Raw genomic sequence first — 19,082 nt, 5'->3', positions numbered from 1 at the left:
GATACTCAGGACTTAGCCCAGCTTGCAGTGAAGACAACAGGAGCATTTCTGTTGGCTTCCCTGGTAACTGGGAATGGCATTTTAGTGTTATGTTTTGGTTCTGGTTCTGATTCTCTTTAACCCAACAACAGAACCTTCCCTTGACTTCATCAGGAGTAGAATTGGGCCATAGGTTTTTGAGCCTAAGAAGAAACCAGCAAGCTGTTGTGTCAGCAACAAGGCAATAAATGCCAGAGCAATCCTCCAGTGGTGTGTGGGGCTTCTGCAGCTCCCCGTCGGGTTTCTCTATGGGGAGTGGATCCGTGCATGCAGGCAGCCAGGCAGATACCTCAAAGCCATCTCTGAGGGACAGGAGAGGGAGGCACAGGGACCCTTCAGCTCTTCTTTGCTTTAAGTTGCAGTGGCAGGTCCAGGAATAATCTCATGTGCTTGAGGGGAAAATATCTCCCAGATTTCAGTAACCTAATTTTGTTAGGACTGTACTTAAGCCCCTAAAGCTCATTCCACAAAAGCTACCAAGGATTGCACTCCAGTACTGATGACTTCCAAGACTTGTCTGGATGAGAGCTGGTGATTTGGCAGTGAAGCCTATTTCCTTCTGCTGAGCCATGTCCTATTTCATTTTCCTTATTTGGAGTTGTACCCAGAGCCTTTTCGATACAAGGGAGCACTATGAATTAGTTCCCAGCACATTGAACTGCTAACTTCAGCTGCAGTAACCCCTTACGTCCCCAGGAACCCAATCTACAAAGCACTCCTTTTCCCCTTAGTGACTGGAGCTTCAACTGCAATAAAGAGGATTAAATGCAGACACCCGTTTCCACCTTAGCTATGAAGTCTGCACTGCTGACAAGTCTGCCATGAGTAACCTGGCTCCACGATCAATCTTCCGTGGCTGAGAGCCTGGCTGCTCTGCGAGGGGAGCTGTGCTGTGCACACAGCCTCCCTGATCAGCTGCTGGTTTTCTACCTTTTTTTGCAGACCTCTACTTTTCCACCACGCAGCTCCATTTGGTGACTGCTGCTCCTGAAATGGCTTTACCCAACCTGTGTTTCCATTGAGCCCTCACCTCCCTGCCAGCCTCTTTGGGGAGCTCTTTAAGCCACCACGTCCACCATGCTGGCCTCAGCAGCTATTTCTGGGAGCGATGGACAAACAAGGGGTCTGGAAGTGCAGGACATGCTGGACGAGCTCGTGTTCAGGCTGGGTTCCCTTGGAATTAATTCTCTCCTTGCTCAGGGTTGTTTTGCTCCTTACCTCTGCTTGCTCATTCCAGAAGCAGCAAACAGCTGGGGAGGCCGAAGGAAGGCTGCTCTTCCTCTTCTCCATCCCAGTCCACACGCCTGACTTCTCAGGGCACCTGAGAGCAGAAACACCGTGTGCAGATGTATGGTGTGCCCCATGCTTGGAAGTAGAGGAGACACCGGCTGCGAAGCACAGAGCAGGGAGCTTAGGCACCTCAAATAAAGCAGTCAGATGTGGTCAGGAGCTTGGCCATCCTACATGGCCAGCCAGTAGGTGCCAGCACTTTGTAGCTGTCGAGACAACAATTCAGGAAGGAAAGTCCGATATCCTATTGCCAATCAAGAGATAAATGATTCCACTTTCTCTTCTATTATCATGTTTTTCCTTAGAGCATGTCTCAAAATTGCTTCCCCTGGAAGATCTCTTAAATAACTGCTTGACCTCTGGTGAATCAGCTTTGCAGCCCAGAATAGTTACTGTTGTCTCCTTCTTCTAAACGTGGTTTAGTAGCTGTGTTAAAACCAGAGTTAGCATTATCCAGAAGCAGGAAGAGGCTCATGACTTCTCCTCACAGCTTTCCTCTTTGTGAGCTACCCAGTTGAGCACAGTTTGATGGTTTATGAAGCTTGAAGTTGCCTGGAGCCATTCTCCCAGAAAATAATCTGTCCGAGAACCAGCTCTGAGACTCTTTTTCCATGTCTGTGTACACCAGTGTCTCCCTAGATACTGAGACACCTCCTTCACAGCTTTGTTTTAGTTTATCTTAGCAACTATCCCCCCAAATTACATTGAAGATGAGTTGGTTGGAATTTGCTCCTTCTTCCATGGCAGCTTTGATCCTGTGCATGTGAGTGTTCTCTGACAGCCAGACAGAAGAGGAGGGGCTGTCCCTAGCCTGAAGGGCTTCAAGAATAATGAATGAATACTGTGTTTGTATTTCTAATTGATAAAGTGCCTTGCCAGATCAGCTGCATGTCGGTGCAAGCCAAGGGTATTAAGACAAAGCTCATTCCTGTGCAGCTCCTTCTTGGGAAGGATGGGGAAGTTGCTGCTGAAGGCAACAGCTGTCTCCTTGTCCAATGCATGGTGATGGGTGTGCTATTTAGGCACAGGATGAGCAAGGTAGCCTTCTGTAGGCCCATCTCCAGGCTATGAAGGTCAGCTCTCCTTCTTGAGTCAACCCAAGAGGAGATTCTACCGTTACAGTTTCAATAGCAGTGTAGAGCACCAAGATGGGAATCTTGACTCTTCTTGTCAGGTACCTCCAGATGCAATGCTTTCCTGGACCTTAGCAAGCATTCAGGCCAAGGAAAGTCAGGCTCTGAGTTTGTTTCCTTATGGTTTAGACCACTGGTAAGTTTCGCAGTGGGTTTCAAAGTCTTGAATAGTTCCCAAAAACAGCACCGTCACAGCTTGGTGTTAGAAATAACTCTGCCTGTTCCCTCTGCAGTGAGATTGTTCTGTCTCTTACCTCCCTGCCATGGGTGTTCATCCTACACTGAGCCCATTTGCCAGCCCGCTTCAGTTCTCAGTGCCCTGGCTTATGTGTCACTCAGACGAGGGAGCAAAGGACTGCAGGCACTGGAGGGATCTGATGTTAGGGCAGCGCGAGGACACTTGGCTCCCTGTCCCATCTCCTTTGAAGAAGGTTCTCTTTGACAGGAAAGATATTCTTCAGTGGTTTTGTTTCATTTCAAAGTGTAGAAAGTGAAGACACAAGTTACGAAAAAGAGGAAAGAGAACTCAGTCGGTTCCATCACTCTACAAGTGTGTGGCTGGAATGCTCTCACTTTCTACCTACCTGCGAGTCCTGTTTTTTTCCTCCTTTCCTTGACCTTTCTGGTTTCCTGCTCCCACCTGGCCCATACCTTCAGCAGCTGCATTTACCCCGGCTGCAGTGAAGTTTGGGTTTGGGGAAAGGACTGCACTGTGATTTGTTTAACGCTGTTTATTCTCTTTCTAAACCAGAAACAACTGAGCTGGGGAACAAGAAGGAATTGAAATCCATGCCATTCATCACCTATCTCTCGGGCTTGCTGACAGCACAGATGCTTTCTGACGACCACCTCATCTCAGGTGTGGAGATCCACTGCGAGGAGAAAGGGCGCTGCCCGTCCACGTGCCACTTGTGCCGGCGCCCAGGCAAGGAGCAGCTCAGCCCCACGCCGGTCCTGCTGGAGATCAACCGCGTGGTGCCCCTGTATGCCCTGATCCAGGACAACGACACCAGGGAGGTGAGTGAGCTGATGAGGGACCGCTGCGAACCTTCCAGTCACCGCCTCTTCAGCTTGCCTTCCTCAGTCTTAGTGGGCAGGGACCGACCACTAGGGATCGACAAGGCTCTGTTGAGGTTGCACCTCAAGTTCGATTTTGCGCTCCTTGCTACAAGAAAGACACTGAGGTGCTGGGGCACATCCCAAGAAGCTGATGATGAGTCTAGAGAGCAGGTGGTATGGGGAGCAGCTGAGGGAACTGGGATTGTTCAGAGGAGGAAGAGGAGGCTTAGGGGAGGCCTTACTGCTCTCTACAAATACCTGAAAGGAAGCTGTGGCGAGGAGGGGTCAGCCTCTGCTCCTAGGTAACTGCGATGGAATGAGAGGCAGAGGCCTTAGGTTGTGCCAGGAGAAGTTTGGATTGGATATTAGGAAGAACTTCTTCCCAGAAAGAGTGATAATGCATTGGAACAGGCTGCCTATGAAGGTGATGGATTCACTGACCCTGGAGGTGTCTAAGGAAAAGGTAGATGTAGCAATTAGGGACATGATTTAGTGGGTAATATTGGTGGTAGGTGGATAGTTGGACTAGATCTTCGGGGTCTTTTCCAGCCTTAATGATTCTGTGATGATATGATGAGAGGAAATGGCCTCAGATTGCACCAGGAGAGTTTAGATTGAATATTAGGAAACATTTCTTTACAGAGAGGGCTTTGGAGCAGCATCAGGGTAGTGCTAGAGCTGATGTCCTTGTGTCACCCTCAGCCCTCACAAATGTGCTTCTCGGTGCCTGCATTGCAGCAACATCAGTGCTGTGAGCTGGTGCTGTAGGTGTTCCTTTTGCCCCTCAGGTCACAGTAGCTGGGCCTCAAGCCCCTGTTTCCTCTGGGATGTGCTGTGTCAGGAAAGCCCAAAGCCCTGCTGGGCTCTGCACAGCACAAGTGCAGAGGGATAAGCAGCCCCTCGGGACAGGCCCGCAGCCACAGGAGGTCACTGTTACTCCAGGAGGGACTAGCAGAGCTGGAGGTGACCCTTTGTTGGGGCTCGGCTCCTCTTCCTCCTGTGAGAGCTCCATTGTTAATCATTGGTAGATTTATTTCCCACTTTCTCTGTTCCCTGCAAGCCCCCACTTCTCTGTGCGGCCCCCCAAACCCAGAAATGACAGACCTGCTTAAAGTCACTTATTAGTACTGAGCCTGCACTTGATTAAGATGCTTGGAGTGAGCCAGTGTGCAGCAGCTGTGGGTGGGACAGAGAGGGCTGCAGGTCTGGAAACAATCCTGGCAAATAGAGGTGTGACCACCAAGAATGATACTTCCCCTCCACATTCCCCCCAGATCCATGGGCAAAAGAGCTCCTATTCTTTTCCTGGCACCCTTATAGGGACTATCCTTTCTTGTCCATACCTTGATCTTGTTTCTGCTCTTCCATCTATTAACCCCCCTCTGCTTCTTCCATACAGCCATGCCTGACTTCCCTAATTCTGTTCCTCTATCCTTTGAGTATCCCCAGACACCCTTTCTCCTTCTCTCCTCATGCTTTTCCCACTTCTGTCTTTTGCTTTCCCTTGTTCCACTTTCACTTGAGAAGCTCTCCATAGCCTGCTTGGGACTGGTCCCCCACCTCCTGGCCATGGCCACACTGGTGCTCCTCCAGTCCTCCCAGCAGCCCTATCTTGCTGCCTTCCAGAACTCCAGAGACCTGGCATGGCTGTATCCACAGCAAGGACCAGAATCATTTCTTTCTCTCTGCAAACCGAGCAGGTATTTCAGCAGAGTCAGAGCACCCACTGTTTTCACTACCAGCTCCTCTTCCCAGCCCCTCTCCCAAATGGCACTGCCACCCTGCCATGGCTGGAAGGTGTTCTCCTCGTTCTGGGGAGCCAGAGCTGCCTGTCCCCAGCAGCAGCCTCCTCCTCCCACCCTGGCTCACTGGAGAGCTGCTCCCATCAGCTGCAGCTGGAGATCAGCCTGCATTGTGCTTTCTGCTGAAGCACTGGGAAAAAAAAATAAACAGACAAACAAAACCCTGAAGATGCAGCCAAACAAGGGAAGCCCTGGCCATCTTCTAGAGGGCTGTGCTAGCCCAGTGCCTGCTGTCCATCACTGCAGGAGGAGCTGCTGTGCAAAGTTCCAGTGCCTGCCCAGAGCCTTACTAGCTAGGACTGTGCCATGACTAGAGTCTCAGCAGGCTCAGTGATGGAGATATCTCTGAGATAGAGAGCCCAGGAGAGGGTAGGAGGCTGTGTGCTGTTAGAGGCCACCAACTCTATAGTGCCAACACGATGTAAAGCCATTTGTTTAAATTTCTTCCTTGGTTTGTGCCTGGGAATCGATGCTCAAGGGGTGTGTGCTGCAAGCAGCACCCGATACAAGGCCTGGATAGTGAAACATCCTTTTTCAGCATCAGTTTGAAGGCTGGGGGTGGTCCCAGGCACTAGGAGAGTGATATTTGCCTGTGGCATAAACAAGATGTGGAAATGTCTGGGATGAGCACTTGGATAATGCAGTTTGGGGCAGGGGAAGTTCCCTTTGTCTAGGGAGGTGGCTGTTGTGGTGGCAGTCTGGGGACATGGCTTGCACAGCCACCTCCTACCCACCCACCCTACCCACCCCTACCCACCGCATACAGCAGCTGCTCCCCTGCCTGCTGCCACCCATTTCTGTATATAATAATCCATGAAGCAAATGCTGACTGTGTGGGGACTGCAAGCAGATCCCAATTATCTCATAGTATTAAAAAAAAAAAAAGATAAACAATGAAGACCTTTCTCTTTGTGTGTGCTTATACATAGCTAACGATGTATGTGTGCAGGAAGAAGGTAAGGTAAAACAGGGAACCAAGAAGGTAAAACTGATAACATGGATGCAACATCTATCATGTTCCCTGGAAACTTTCCACTGTAGGCCTAGCAGCAAGAATATAGGTAAGATTAGGTAAAGAAACTTTGCTTGCAGTTTTTAGGAGGTGTCTTTTCGTCTACCTAAGATGAAAAGATAAAGGGAGCCATGCATTCCTTCATATCTGCAGCTACCACACGTACTGGCCTTGTTCTCAGTTTCTGATGACCTTGCCAGACTTTTAAGTGCTGGGTTTATGTTTCCAGGCGGAGCGTCTGTCTGCCTTGGGCTGATTTGTGATTTCTGTATGTGTGTATGTTTGATTTCAGCTAAAACTGACCATTTGCAAGAGAGAGATTAGGTGAAAATATATTGCTTCGCCCATATGAAATAAGCTGGAGAACTATTTCCATGTCACTGAGACTGGCTATTTTCTTCTCGTCTCAAAGCAAGGACTTGGAATTTAGAAGAGATCCAGAAGTCAGGTTTTGCCTCTTGCTGCCCAGGGAATGTTTGTCCAAGGCTGTTTGTGCTGTAAGCTTCCAGCTGTGGATGCTCAGCAGGAGTTTTGGTTTATGGTTGCAGTGCTGTTCAAAGCCTCTTGTCAGCCCCCAGCAGTGTAAATGTGCATGAGCAGTTCCACGAGTGTCTGGTGCTGCTGCAGCTGGTCCTGGCCAAGCACTGCTTCCAGCACCAAAGGGATGGGCTCGTTGGGGGCCCCAGGCTGGGTGTTGTATGGCAGCCCCTCTTTTCCTCCTGGTGTGCAGTGAAAGCTTTGCAGACTGAGCTTCTGTGAGGGGGTGCCCCTGTTTGCCTCTGTGGTTCAGTATTGTTAGTCAGGGAGCTGGTGCAGCCACTGGGTATACCTAGGATCTGTGCTGGAGCAGGGGATGTCTCAGGCTGTTCCTGCCATCCTAGGACACGTGGGATTTCTCATTTTGCAAGTGTTTTCTAGGACAATCTCAGTTGCCCCCTTCTAGGAGCTCAGAGCTCTTGGGGAGGGAGGCAAAAATAGACAAGGGTCAAGGAAGTACTAAATCCAGGTACCTTCTGAAGGGCTTTGTGAAATGGTGAGATCAGATGAACACAGGTTGGTTTCTGGCAGCATTACCATTGCAGAACCACTCCCTTCAGTCTACGCTCAGATGCTTAGGAGATGTGACCTTGGCAGTGGCTGCACTTGAGGTCCCTGGATCCTGCATCATGTTTCAGCTTATGGATGCTAATCCCATGTCTCTGTGCTCTATAGCAGGCACCAGTTTGTGGTAAAGCAGTGATCCCTGTACTGCCACATCCAGATGACTTTGAAGGAGATTCTTCACAGCAGGGTTGTGGAAGAAAGCTTAAGTCACGGCAGTGGCTGCATGGTTTCCCTCTGCTGAATGTCGTGAAGCTGGAGGAGAGCAGAACCACACATCATCATAGTGCTGGGGGTGGTGGCCTTCCTCTTCCTCGCTGCCCCATCAAAACCTCCCTGCCTGTCTCACCCCATGGGATAGTGAAGGCAGTTCTTCCTGCCCTGGAGCAGCCCCTGTCCAGCAGCACACTGAGCAGGGGGAGGTGGAGAGTGTGCTGTTCTCCCTCCTTCTTCCCCTCTGAAACACAGAAGCCCCACAGCTTGCGTAGAGCAGCTGCAGAAGTGCTTAGAGGGTGGCAGGCAGGAGAGATTAATCCCACCCCTCATGGGAAATGGGCTTGAAACCCCATTGCTTGTTATGCAAGGAGACAAATGAACATTGAGCTTGGATTTTAGAAGACCCCTAGGACCTTTGCTTAATCTGCAAATGGTGTAATTTCATCATTAATCTGCAGACGTAGCCTCCACACAGCACACCCAGCGGAGACAGCAAACTGTCCAGAACAGGAGCATGGGTGGTGGTGATGGTGTGGCAGCAATTTGACAGCACTGTGGAGAGCAGTGTCCCAGTTCCTCCATGCTCATGCTGGAGGCACACTTTGCTCTGTTGGTTGTATCTCAGCAGCAGTGCAAAGCACTGATAACGGGTTTTGTTATCTCCTGTTAGTGGTGTTCGGTCAGATCTCAGGGTCAGGGTTACATGGCACTTGCTGCTGGTGTGTGATGGGGCCGTGTACTGGGAGCGCTTCTGTGCACTTCAGCCAGCACTCAACTCCCAGGACAAGCTCAGCACATCACGTGGTGAAACGTCCCTTGTCCCTGTTGTCACCACCCACCACCAGGCAGTGGGAAGCCCACTCTGATTTATGCAGTGCTGTCTCTGCAGGTGCTGAGCAAGGCACTTTCTGCGTGTCCCTGCTATGGGGACAGTGCCCTCCAAGGGCAGAGCAGGGGAAGTGCCCTGTCAGCGCAGGTCCTTCCCTGCCTTTCCCCGGAGCAGCCTCAAAGGCATGGGGAGCTGGTGCCAGGGATTGCTTTTTCCACTGCCAAATCTGAAAGGAAGCCAGGGCGAGGGGGGACAGTGTTTGAATTGTTGAGGTGCAGTTTATTTTTGTTGCTTTGGTCTGGATTTTGTTGTTGTCGCTTTATTTTCACATCTGTTAATGGGCCGTTGTCCTCCTCACGCCAAAGCCCAGCACTTGTGCATCCCGATGCAGCCCTGCCCCACATCCAACTCATGTTAGCTGGGGGAAGAATAGAGGCATTGTAACCACCTGACTGTGCTGACGGGGAGCTCTGGAGCCGAGGTGTGAAAGTGGAGCTTTCTGGGCCGGGATGCTCCCTGCACCACCAGGTTTCAGTGTCCTCTGCTGCTCTCTTGCTTCCCATAAATAACAGAATCCAGGATGCTGCCCGCCCTGGGTCCCTGCCAGTGCCCTGACCTTTCTGGCGGACGCTTCCTGGGATGAGGTGATGCTGCTCTCTGGGGACAGGCAGCAGGGTGGGAGCGGCGCAGATGAGATCAGCTGCCAACAGCAGCAGCGGGGAAACTTCATCCTCCTTTGCTGCAAACCTGGAGCAGACACTCAGACGCGAGCTGCGTGATCCTGGAAAGAGTCTCTGGCCTGGGAAATCCTTCATTTTCCTCCTCATTTTTGTTTTTTTTTCCTCTTCCTAGAGATGTCTAGACTGCTAAGGAGCGGCATTTATCTCCTGTGAGCGGCATTAAGCCTCAGCAGAAGGGCATGGAAAGCTTTTCTTCCAGCCACCCTCTCATAGCGTCCCGTTCTGCCTGCATCCCACGCTCTTATCCCCCTGGTGGCACTCAGTGCAGCTGGGCCAGGTGCTCATCAGCCATGGAGATGACCAGATCTCCAAAGCCAGCTCAGCACCAGCGCACACCCCTTGCTGTGCCCCACCTAAAAGCAGCAGCCTCCGTGCTGATTCCTGCCAATGCTGCTCCGCAATGTTCTTCCATGTCCTGTAATTTTTCTCTCTGGGGATGTCATCAGAAAACCCACAGTCAGGAAGAACTCGATGCTTCTCCCTCCATCAGCCAGGTCTAACAGAGGACAAAGAGGAAATGTTCTTCTCTGTTCGCTGCAGAGCATCTGAGCTATAAAACGGGGCCAAATGGCCTCCCCCTGAGCACAAATAACAACAGGAGAAAGATCCATATGCAATCGAGTGTGGGATAAATGTGCTTAGCTGATCATTCATTTCCTTAATATTTTTTTTATGAATAGGCTTAGCTTATGGTAAGATGGGACTTTATGGTCCTGTAAGTCTTGCTCGTGTCAAAACAAATGAACTAGCCATCCTACAGGGGAACTATCAATCCAGTATATGTGTGTGTATGGGTGTGGGGAGTCAGACCTATTATACCTTTAAGAGCAAATTAGATGCTGTTCCTATGATTCATAATGCTATATATCTAATGGCATGACTCGTCATCTAGAAAATAAATGTTTCAAGCCAGTTTCTCATCTCATAAATTTCCCCTCTGGCACTGAAGGACATAAACTAAATGGGCTGACTCACAGGGAAACAATACAATTTGGATACTTGTAAATAAATGAGAGAATTGCTGTAGGGCATGGGGGGCAGAGAGGGGCTGGGGAGCAGCAGGCAGGAGTGGGGCATGGCCACCATCACCTCCAGTGGGCACTGCTGGTGCTGGGAAGCCCTTCCCACTTGCAGAGTCCAATGGTTTGCCTCTGCTGGCTGCCTTGGTGTGGTTGCTATCACTGAGCATCCTGCCCAGAGAGGTGGTGGTGCCTTGTCCCTGCAGACAGCCAAGGTCAGGCTGGTTGGGGCACGGATGGTGCTGTGAGTGTCCCTGCATTCCAGTGAGTGGGACCAGATGGCCTTTAAGGGCCCCTTTCAACTGCAGTGGTTCTGTGATTCTGCATGACCTTACCTATTTCCTCCATCTGTTTGCTCTTGCTGCTTCCCCACCCTTCTACACAGGAGAGTCCCATACCTTCTGGCCAGACTCCCTGCTCTGACTGGTGGGGGAGGCTCTGCAAGTCCATCAGCCTCTGCTTCTCCCATAGCAAACCTCCGGCAGTGGGATGCTGCAGCCCTGCTGCTGCGTGTAGGTGTGCTGCCCTAACGAGCACAATTGAAGGACGCATCGATCTGCTAACCTCGTTTGCACAAAGGTTGACACAAGGCAGATGACTGCTGCGTACCTGCAGGATCTAATTAACGTGGGGTAAGGCCAGGCAGGCACAGCGGATTGCTCATCCAGCATGGTGCTGAGCATCACAAACATAGAAAACAGAAGAGCAGCATGGTGGGTTTGATGGAAGGGTGTGAATGGGGAGGTGGGATTTCTCCCCTGCAGGTTGTGTGGGGTCAGTGGGCAGGGAGGGAGCAGGCTGGGGTCAGTGTGACAGCAGTGACATGGGGCTTCTCTGCAGCCTGTGTTCTCCCAGGGGGGCTGTGGTGCTCCATCCTGCACAGCCCCAGCAATCCCTGCAGCCGTGCACCCACATTTATCCGTGTGCTCAGTAAGCTCTTTTCTGTCCTCTCTGTTCTCCTGTTACATTGAGGTGCCCTTTCTCACCCAGTGCCATAATTACATTCTAAAGAACAAAATCAGGTCACATTTTCCCTTTCAGTGTTTTTTTTTCTTCCTTCCCCCCCCCCCTTTCTGGAACAGTGCTGTTCTGTAAATGTCTGCAAGCAGAAGGATTGCAGAGGCAGGCACCTCGCTAAAGGTGCTGCTGTGTTTGGGGAGAGCGACGCAGCCCCAAACAATAGCAGCCTGACGTCAGGCTCTATTTATACCTCCTCTTTTCACTAATGTCCCTGGGACAGAGCTTTTCCTACAGTTCTCTGCTAAATGCCACAGCACTGCAGCTGTCCCTGTCCGCTCTAAGGGCGAGTTTTATCTTGGTGAGCTGGGGTACGAGCAATATCAGCAGGGCCAGGCATCCTCAGGCTGTGGGGTGTGGGCTGAGCCCAGGCATGGGCAGGGCAATGAGGCCACTATGGCCCCAAAATGCACCAAGACAGTAAAAGCGCTGCAGACATGTTCGTTTCATGGTGGCTGTGTGGCTGTTGTTGCAGTCTGTTGTGCCTCTGGCTGTATTTTTGCACAGGAGGAGGTGCTGCGGTGATGCTGAGCCCTGTCCTGCACCGTGGGCTGAGCTCCTGGGTCAAATAGAGGGATTTCAGTGCATTTCAGCCCCAGATGGCAGCAGGTTGGTGCTGCTATTGGGGGACTGGTTGATGTGATGGGGGCGGTGCTGAGGGAAGGCTGCAGCTGGGGGAGCACCCGTGGAACTTTGCGTGCTGGGTTTCTTCCAACATACCACAGTTTGTTCTTGTGAACGTTCCTATGCAAATGCATCAAGCACTGACTGGCATGCAGGAGTGCAGCAGGAATAATACCATATGAGAGGGATGGGAGTGGAGCTGTGAGCTAGGGTGGGTCAGTCTGGAGAAAAGGAAACTCAGAGGAGACCTCTCTATAGCTGTCTGGAAGGAGGTTGTGGTGAGATGGGCTTGGCCTCTGCTCCCAGGTGATAGCGTTAGGGTGAGAGGTAATGGCTTCAAGTTGTGTGGGTGTGGGGGGAGGGGGTCAGGTTGGATATTGGGAATAATTTCTTCTCCTAAAGAGGGTTCAAGCATTAAACAAGCTGCCCAGGAAGTGGTAGAGTCAGCGTCCATGGAGGTGTTGTAGAACCATGGAGGTGTGGCACTGAGGGACATCACCAGTGGGTATGGTGGGATGGGCTGGGGGTGGACTTGATGATCTCAGTGGTCTTTTCCAACCTTAATGGTTCTGTGAATAGTAGAAGTGTTGTGGAATCACTTCGTGCTTCGCTGGGTCAGAAGCAGTTGTGGAATGGACAGTTGTGGAAAGTTTCCCTGCAGCATAAGCATAAAGGTACCCAGACACAAAGTCTTGTGTCACCCAGGGGCTCATGTTTGTGTTCTTGGGGCAGCTTGATCCTCCTTCACGAGAGGACAGGAATGCGGGGCACTGTGTAGACACCCCATCAGCACCCATGGGTAAACCCAAATCACTGTTACGAGAGAACTAAAGCCCTGGGAGCTGCGGGGACTCACACCGGGCCACGTAGAACCCCATCAGTATTTCCCAAACCTGGACTCTGCGCAGCACTCAGCAGCACACAGCCAGCCCGCTGGCCACGATCCCCCCATCCTCACGCTCTCCGTTCTCACGGCAGGCTTTCAGAGGCGCGCTGATGAGCTCATATTGGTGCTCTGGGAAAGGCGACGTGATCGAAGACTGGTGCAGGTGTGACCTCAACGCCTTCGACGAGAACGGGCTCCCGAACTGCAGCCCCCTCCCTCAGCCTGTGTATGTATCCTCCTGCTCCACAGTGCTGTCCCCATCCCAAGGGATGCAGGGACTCCTCCTGCCGTGTGCCACTGAGCCCACTGCCGTGCTCCAGGGCGCCTCGCTGCCTGGCTGCTGCCTGTAGGAGATCCTGGCTCTGGCTGTGGCCCTGGAAGGTTTCCTTCTAGATTTTCATCACCTGATTAGCAGGGCTCATAGAAGGGGATTTCAAATGCTGAAAGAAATGGAATTATGGTGCAATTCATTGTGGCTTGTCAGAGCAAAAGCAAATCAGGAGCAAGCTGATGGGGAATTAGCTGAGAAAGCAGGAAGACTGGCTCCAGAGCTCCACAAGGACACCTGAGTGAGCCAGTGTTCTCCAAGGGGGATTCATTTCCAATTCTGAGTTAACACACTCATACATGTGGAGCTGGACTTTCCCAAGCCCTGTGTTGTATAGCTGCTTGCCCCATTGCAGAGGAGGCAGTTGCCTTTGTGTTAGCACAGAGCCTGGGGCTGCTCTGCTGCACCCACAGTTTCCAACCCAGGCGGGGTTTTACTGCCCAGCTTTTGCTTTTATTTTTACTTATGCCCATCAGAACTTGTTCCTTTGCAGCTGGGTAAGTTCTCAGCCACACCTGCCACTTCTCATAGCACAGTCCTGACCTTCTCTTTGTGTAAACTGAGCCCCACTGGGCTGCCTGCAGTTAAGCTGGGTCCTTTCCTGCTCCTGGGCAGTCAGTCCTCAGCTCCCCATAGAGCTGCTGAGCTCTAGCAGCTCTCCCAGGAGGCAAAGCCTCCTGCAGATGGGATATGTAGGATTACAAGACCTCAGCTCTACCAGGAGCTGGGGGGTGAGGACACCCACACAAATAGGCTGTACCCAACTGCAAGCTTCTTTTGTGCTCTTTGTGCATGCTCCTCTGCATGAAGGCGGGCAATTCAAGACTTGTGCTGCTCAGAGAGAGAATTCCTCACGGAGAAGGAGCTGAAGCTGATGTGTTCTTTGGTTTCTGCCCTTCCCAGCCTGCGGCTGTCCCCCAGTGTGGAGCCCTCCAGCACTGTGGTCTCCCTGGAGTGGCTGGATGTGCAGCCTGCCATTGGGACGAAGGTGTCTGACTACGTCCTGCACCACAAGAAGGTGGATGAGTACACAGACACAGACCTCTACACAGGTGGGTGATGCTGCGGGGTGACTCTGTGCCCTTTGGAGGTGTGTGCTGTGCTGAGCCGTGCTGGGTGTCCTCAAAGCTGTTGCTTCTGTGAAGAAAGGTGCAAGGAGCAGAGGTGTTGGAGTGGTGTTGAAACCTTCAGGAGGGGTTTCTGAAGGCTTCTGCAGAGGTGGGTGTAGGACGGGAAGGAGGAAAACAAAAATGCACTGTGGTGGACTGAACTGATATGCACTTTTTGGGTAGGAGAGCTGTGAGTTGGAGTTCTTGAATGAAGCTGGTGTTTGATCTGATCAGCATGAAATGCTTCAGGATGGTGGGTGCAGGGGAAGGTCAGCGTGCAGCAGCTGAAGGGCTGCACTGGTTCCTCCCAGTGAGTGGGAATTGCATTCCGGCCTTTGGCAAGGCACTTGGAATTACCTTGCACAGTTAGCAAAGCAACGTGAAGCCTGCAATTTTTGGAGGGATCACTTAAGCAGCACGGGGAAATGTGAAACTTCCCTGGGCTGGAGCTCAGTTTCCAGCTCTGGGCTGGGCTGAGTGCTGTGTGCCCTGTGAAGGCTTTGTCAGCGGTTCGGCTGTGCTTCAGGGGCTGCTGGGTGAGGTGGAGGGATGTGAAGGATGGGGTGGATCTCAGTGAATCAGTGATTTATTTCAGAAAATACCATTGGAGGCCTTGAGTGTTGCTACCGCTGCTTAGAAAGCCAGGCAAAACCTCCTACTGCTTCTTACTCAAGGACTTTGGGTTTAGCTCATTAAAGTGGTTCATTTGAGAGGCCAGGGGCAGCTGGTTGTTGATTGAAGCAGAGATCTGCCTTTGTGCAAAGGGCCCCAGGTGCTGGCACTGCCAAATTCCACCCATCTCTGGTGAGGGAGAATTAGGAGAAGGTTTCCACCTGTGGTTGAAGTGAGAGTTTGCAAAGCCCAATGGCTATTGTGATTAAAAACCTCATTTGGTTAAAAGTGGGGCTTTCTCCCGCACTCCCTGCCAGCACCTGCTTACAGAGCTGCCCAGTGCAGCCCCCAGCACTGTGTTTCTAGTTTCCTTGTCTGGAAGAAGGTTTGCTCTTCATCTCAGAGGAGCAAATTCCAATAATGGAGAAAGAAAACAAGCCACCAAAGTGCTGTGTTTGGGATGGGGATTCCAGATTGCTCACACGTCGGTCAGGTGAGGCCAGACCAGGGAAACATGGGGTTGCTCCTTTGAAGTGGCTGGAGCTCTGCCTGGCAGCCAGAGTAGGAAACACAGATTATTATTTTTTTCTTTTTATGACTGCCATGTGTTTGACAGGCCATTGAATTCACTGTGAGGAGCTGCCCTCCCCTTTCCCCGCTCTGGGGGACCATTCAGGACACAATGACCCCATTAACAGTTAAAGAGAAAAGCCAATCCTGAAACTCTCCCTTATTTTTCTGCATTGTTTATAACCAAACAACATTCCTTGCTTCATTCCTTTCTTACCCTGCAGGCCTCTGATGCCAGATGACTTGATTCTCCTTCTTACCTTTATATATTTACTAAGATGCTGGTTGCTGCAGCTTTCAAAGGCTTTGCTTGGTGCCCTGCTTCACCTGACCGAAAATCCCACCATAGGTATCCCCTCACTGCCTTTGTGTCTCCATCCCACTGGGCAGTGCTCGCAAGAAAAACATTTAAAAACAATTCAACCCCAGAAGGGGGAATCCTTGAGAGAGGAGCCTTGCAGAATGTGAATCTTTAAGGGTGTTTGGTGAATATTGCTGGATCTTCCTCCCCCACCAGTCCTGTGGCTGCTGGTAGGTAGGGACAAGTTCTTCCTGTTGTTAGGAGGTGCACCCATGCATTTGCAGAGCATTGGCAGTGCAGGGTTGGCAGAATCCTGCAAGGTGAGAAGGCTCTTGAGGATGCCATTGTTTGGTCCCTTGCATGTTTTGAGTGTAAGCATGTGTGCTGTTCAGGTTGGGCGTTGTTACAGTTGCAGCCACTTCTGACTCTGGCCTGCGGTTGTGCCAACCTGCTCTCCAGCTCCATTGAAAGCTTCAGTTCCAGATGGTACCCAGCCCTGCTTTCTGCCCTCTGCAAAAACTTCCCACTTGCAAAATTCCGTGGCCTCTCCTTGCTTTGCAACTGGAGGACGCAGACATTCCCTTGAGCCAGAAAATATTTTCTCCTCTTCTTGGAGTTAAGTCAGGAGCAGTGAGTTTGGGGCTGGTCTAACACTCGTCCTCTGCTCCTGCAGTGGGGTGGAAGGGGCCAGGAGCCTGTGTGGGTCAGCTGCCCCCCTGGCTGGACGTGGTTTTTAAAGAGGCTTCTTACTGGTGCTTGGAAATGCACAGCCCTCGGCCCAGCTGATGTGAATAGGAGCAGTTCCCGAGGTGAACTTGTGCACAAAACAAACCACACTTTCAACACCAGAGCGCAGGGAGAGAGCAGCTCTCCACTCGGGAGCCAGCGGAGAAGACAGAGAGCAATTACATCCCAAACTGTTTATTAAAACTTGTGGAAATTACTCATAACTCCATGTGTGCGATGGCTTTGTAGTTGAGTGATGCTCTTTGTTTGAACATGAGGCTCTCGAAGAGGGTGCGAGCGCGTGTGTGTGCGCGGCCCAGCCGCCAGCGCATGATGTCATGGCTGAAGCAGGCGCTGCGCTGGAGAGAGGGAGAGAGAGAAATGTGTTTTACAGGGTGAGGTACAAACTGAAATGGCTGTGAACATCTGGAACTGATATTAGGCTTGGAAAATGTTTTCTGTCACTCCAACACTCCTCTGGAGAAAGGTTTCTGAAGTTAAGAAGCTCCGAAGGGGATGAGGGGGAGGGATGAGGGGATAACGTGACCGCTGTGCAAAGTGCTTTTTATTTCTCTGTCCTGGTTGCTGTTGCCAGGCTGTCCCTGCCTGTGTTAGGCAATGGCCTGGGTGTCATTGGTGCTCGTTGTGGTGGCCCCGCTCAGAAGGTCCCTGGGAGAGCTGAGCCCTCCACGTGAGATGCTGTGGTAGATGGGACGCTGCATCCCCCATTGGGGTGGGTAGGATGGAAGGCTGCTTCCCTACTTCTGGGGTTGGGGGACTGGTTGCTGACCATTCTCCTTGTTGTGCCTTGAACCTCTCTGTAAGAGTCTCAAGCTGGTGGAGGCAGAGCTTGGCGAGGGTTGGCTCCGTGACTCTCCTCATCTCCAGTCAGTGCGCATCACCCAGCGCGTCCTGCCTCAAACTACATCCAAACAGCAAAGGGTCAAACCCGTGGGCATTGGTGGGAGTAGAGTGGAGTTTGTGCTGCTCTTGGGGCATGTGTTGCTGCTATGATGGGGGGGGGAGCTCTTTGATCCCTTTCTTGATGTTCCTCTGCCATTTCTGTGATTTCTCTGACTGCCTCCACCTAAAGAGTCCTGTGCCCAAACTTTCTGGTCTCCAGCACCAGAACAGCCCACGTCAGCATCCTCTGCCTTCAGAGACCGATCCTGCAGCCCCTCCAAATGGCTGCAACATGGAAGTCGGAGGACCTGTTCAACAGAGAAGCTGTTATCCAATGTATTCTTGTGGGTTGCAGCTTTTCCCAGTGGGGCTGAGGGTGCTTGCTCCATCGCACAGCCTCTCACACCCGTTTCCCTCCTGTTGAATGAAAGCTGACCTTCCCCATGGGAGCACATTGAGTTGTGAGCAGGGTGCCAGCAGCAAATGGTGCTGGCCTGTCCTGCTGTTCTGCTTCCAGAGGGAGCTCCTGCAAAGGGAAACAGAACAAATGGGCCTTTCCAAAAACGGATCGTCCCTGGGGCCATGGTTCCTGCTGCAAGTCACATTGATTGCAGTTGTAGGAAGAGACCCTTCATCCAGAACATCTTGTAGCCCTAGAAAGGATGGGAACAGAAACACAGGCTGCAGAATGAGCTTGTTGGAGTTCACATCGACCTTGGAGCAGGAGAATGCAGGCTCGAGCTGTTTGGATCTCAGACAGGCTCTCAGACCCACAAACACTGAAGATGTGCTTATCCATAGTCTGTGCTGCTGCTGCAGGCTTCTCCAGTGCACTGCTGTTCTGCAGAGGACTCTCTGAATCTGCATCATGCCTGTAAAAGAAAGTGAAATAGGTCAAACCAGAAGCTATAGCGTTTTGCACACTTGCAAGTTGCTCTCCAAATAGAGGCTCGAGAGTGTCTTATTTATAACAGTTTGTCAGTGTTCTTCAGGCATCGTTCTGACATGCCTGGATGGCTGGGGCTGGATAGATAAAGCTATGGTAACCATCCCTTTCCACACCCTGTGTGTGCAAGCTGTGCTGCTAGTCATGTGGAAGCCAGTCACAGGCTGGAGGAAGGAGAGAAAAACCTTTTTGGCCAGAACAAATCCTGGGCCTGTCAGGAAGGAGCCCATGTGCTCTCCTTACGACCAAGTTGCACTCACGTTATGTGTCTCAAAATAGTCTTTAGGGCTCTGACTTCCATACAGGCTTGACACTAAGGAGATGATGTTGCCCTTACGAGGTAGTAGGAGTTGAGGTCAGAAGATGTGTTAATATCTAGGGTTACAATTAAAGCCAACAATATAGCAGGTGTTAAGGTTTCAATGGTTAAACCAGTTGTTGTTAAAGATGCTGATGATCTGGAGTGTGGGTGATGATACTGACTGCCTCTGTGAAGACCTTTGGAGACCAAGCTCTATGTATCTGACGTAGGTGCTGTGTTTGTAGGTGAATTTTTGATTTCAGTGTTGGCCTGGGGGATGGAGGCTCTGTAGCTGGTGGGGGCACAAGCTGAGGCTGGAACAAGAAGCCAGGGCTCTGCTGGGCTCAGGAAGCAGTTCTTCTGTAGCTCTTTCAGGGGTCACCTGTGCATTGGACTTGATTCAGAAGGGGTCCTTGAACATCACTGGTGTGGAGAAAGATGTGATGGTGGGTGGGGGCTGAACCAGCCTTGTGCTCAGTGCTCAGTTGTCCCTGCCTGCTTGTTTCTTGCGGTAGATTT

General features: G+C 51.4%; 1 protein-coding gene across 2 annotated transcripts in view; it reads left to right on the top strand.

The window, feature by feature from the left end:
- The window catches only part of ASTN2 (astrotactin 2), a 257,628-nt gene that overhangs the window by 172,240 nt on the left and 66,306 nt on the right, over positions 1-19,082 (top strand). For both annotated transcript variants that reach the window (XM_052669629.1, XM_052669630.1), the window contains exons 17-19: positions 3,214-3,479; positions 12,860-12,993; positions 13,999-14,147. In XM_052669629.1, the coding sequence (XP_052525589.1) occupies positions 3,214-3,479; positions 12,860-12,993; positions 13,999-14,147 (549 nt within the window). The remainder of the gene's footprint in view (positions 1-3,213; positions 3,480-12,859; positions 12,994-13,998; positions 14,148-19,082) is intronic.

Source organism: Tympanuchus pallidicinctus, unplaced genomic scaffold, assembly GCF_026119805.1.
Source record: "Tympanuchus pallidicinctus isolate F22 unplaced genomic scaffold, pur_lepc_1.0 scaffold8, whole genome shotgun sequence".
In the NCBI taxonomy this organism is placed as follows: Eukaryota; Metazoa; Chordata; class Aves; order Galliformes; family Phasianidae; genus Tympanuchus; species Tympanuchus pallidicinctus.
This window is presented reverse-complemented; position numbering and strand designations above follow the sequence as displayed.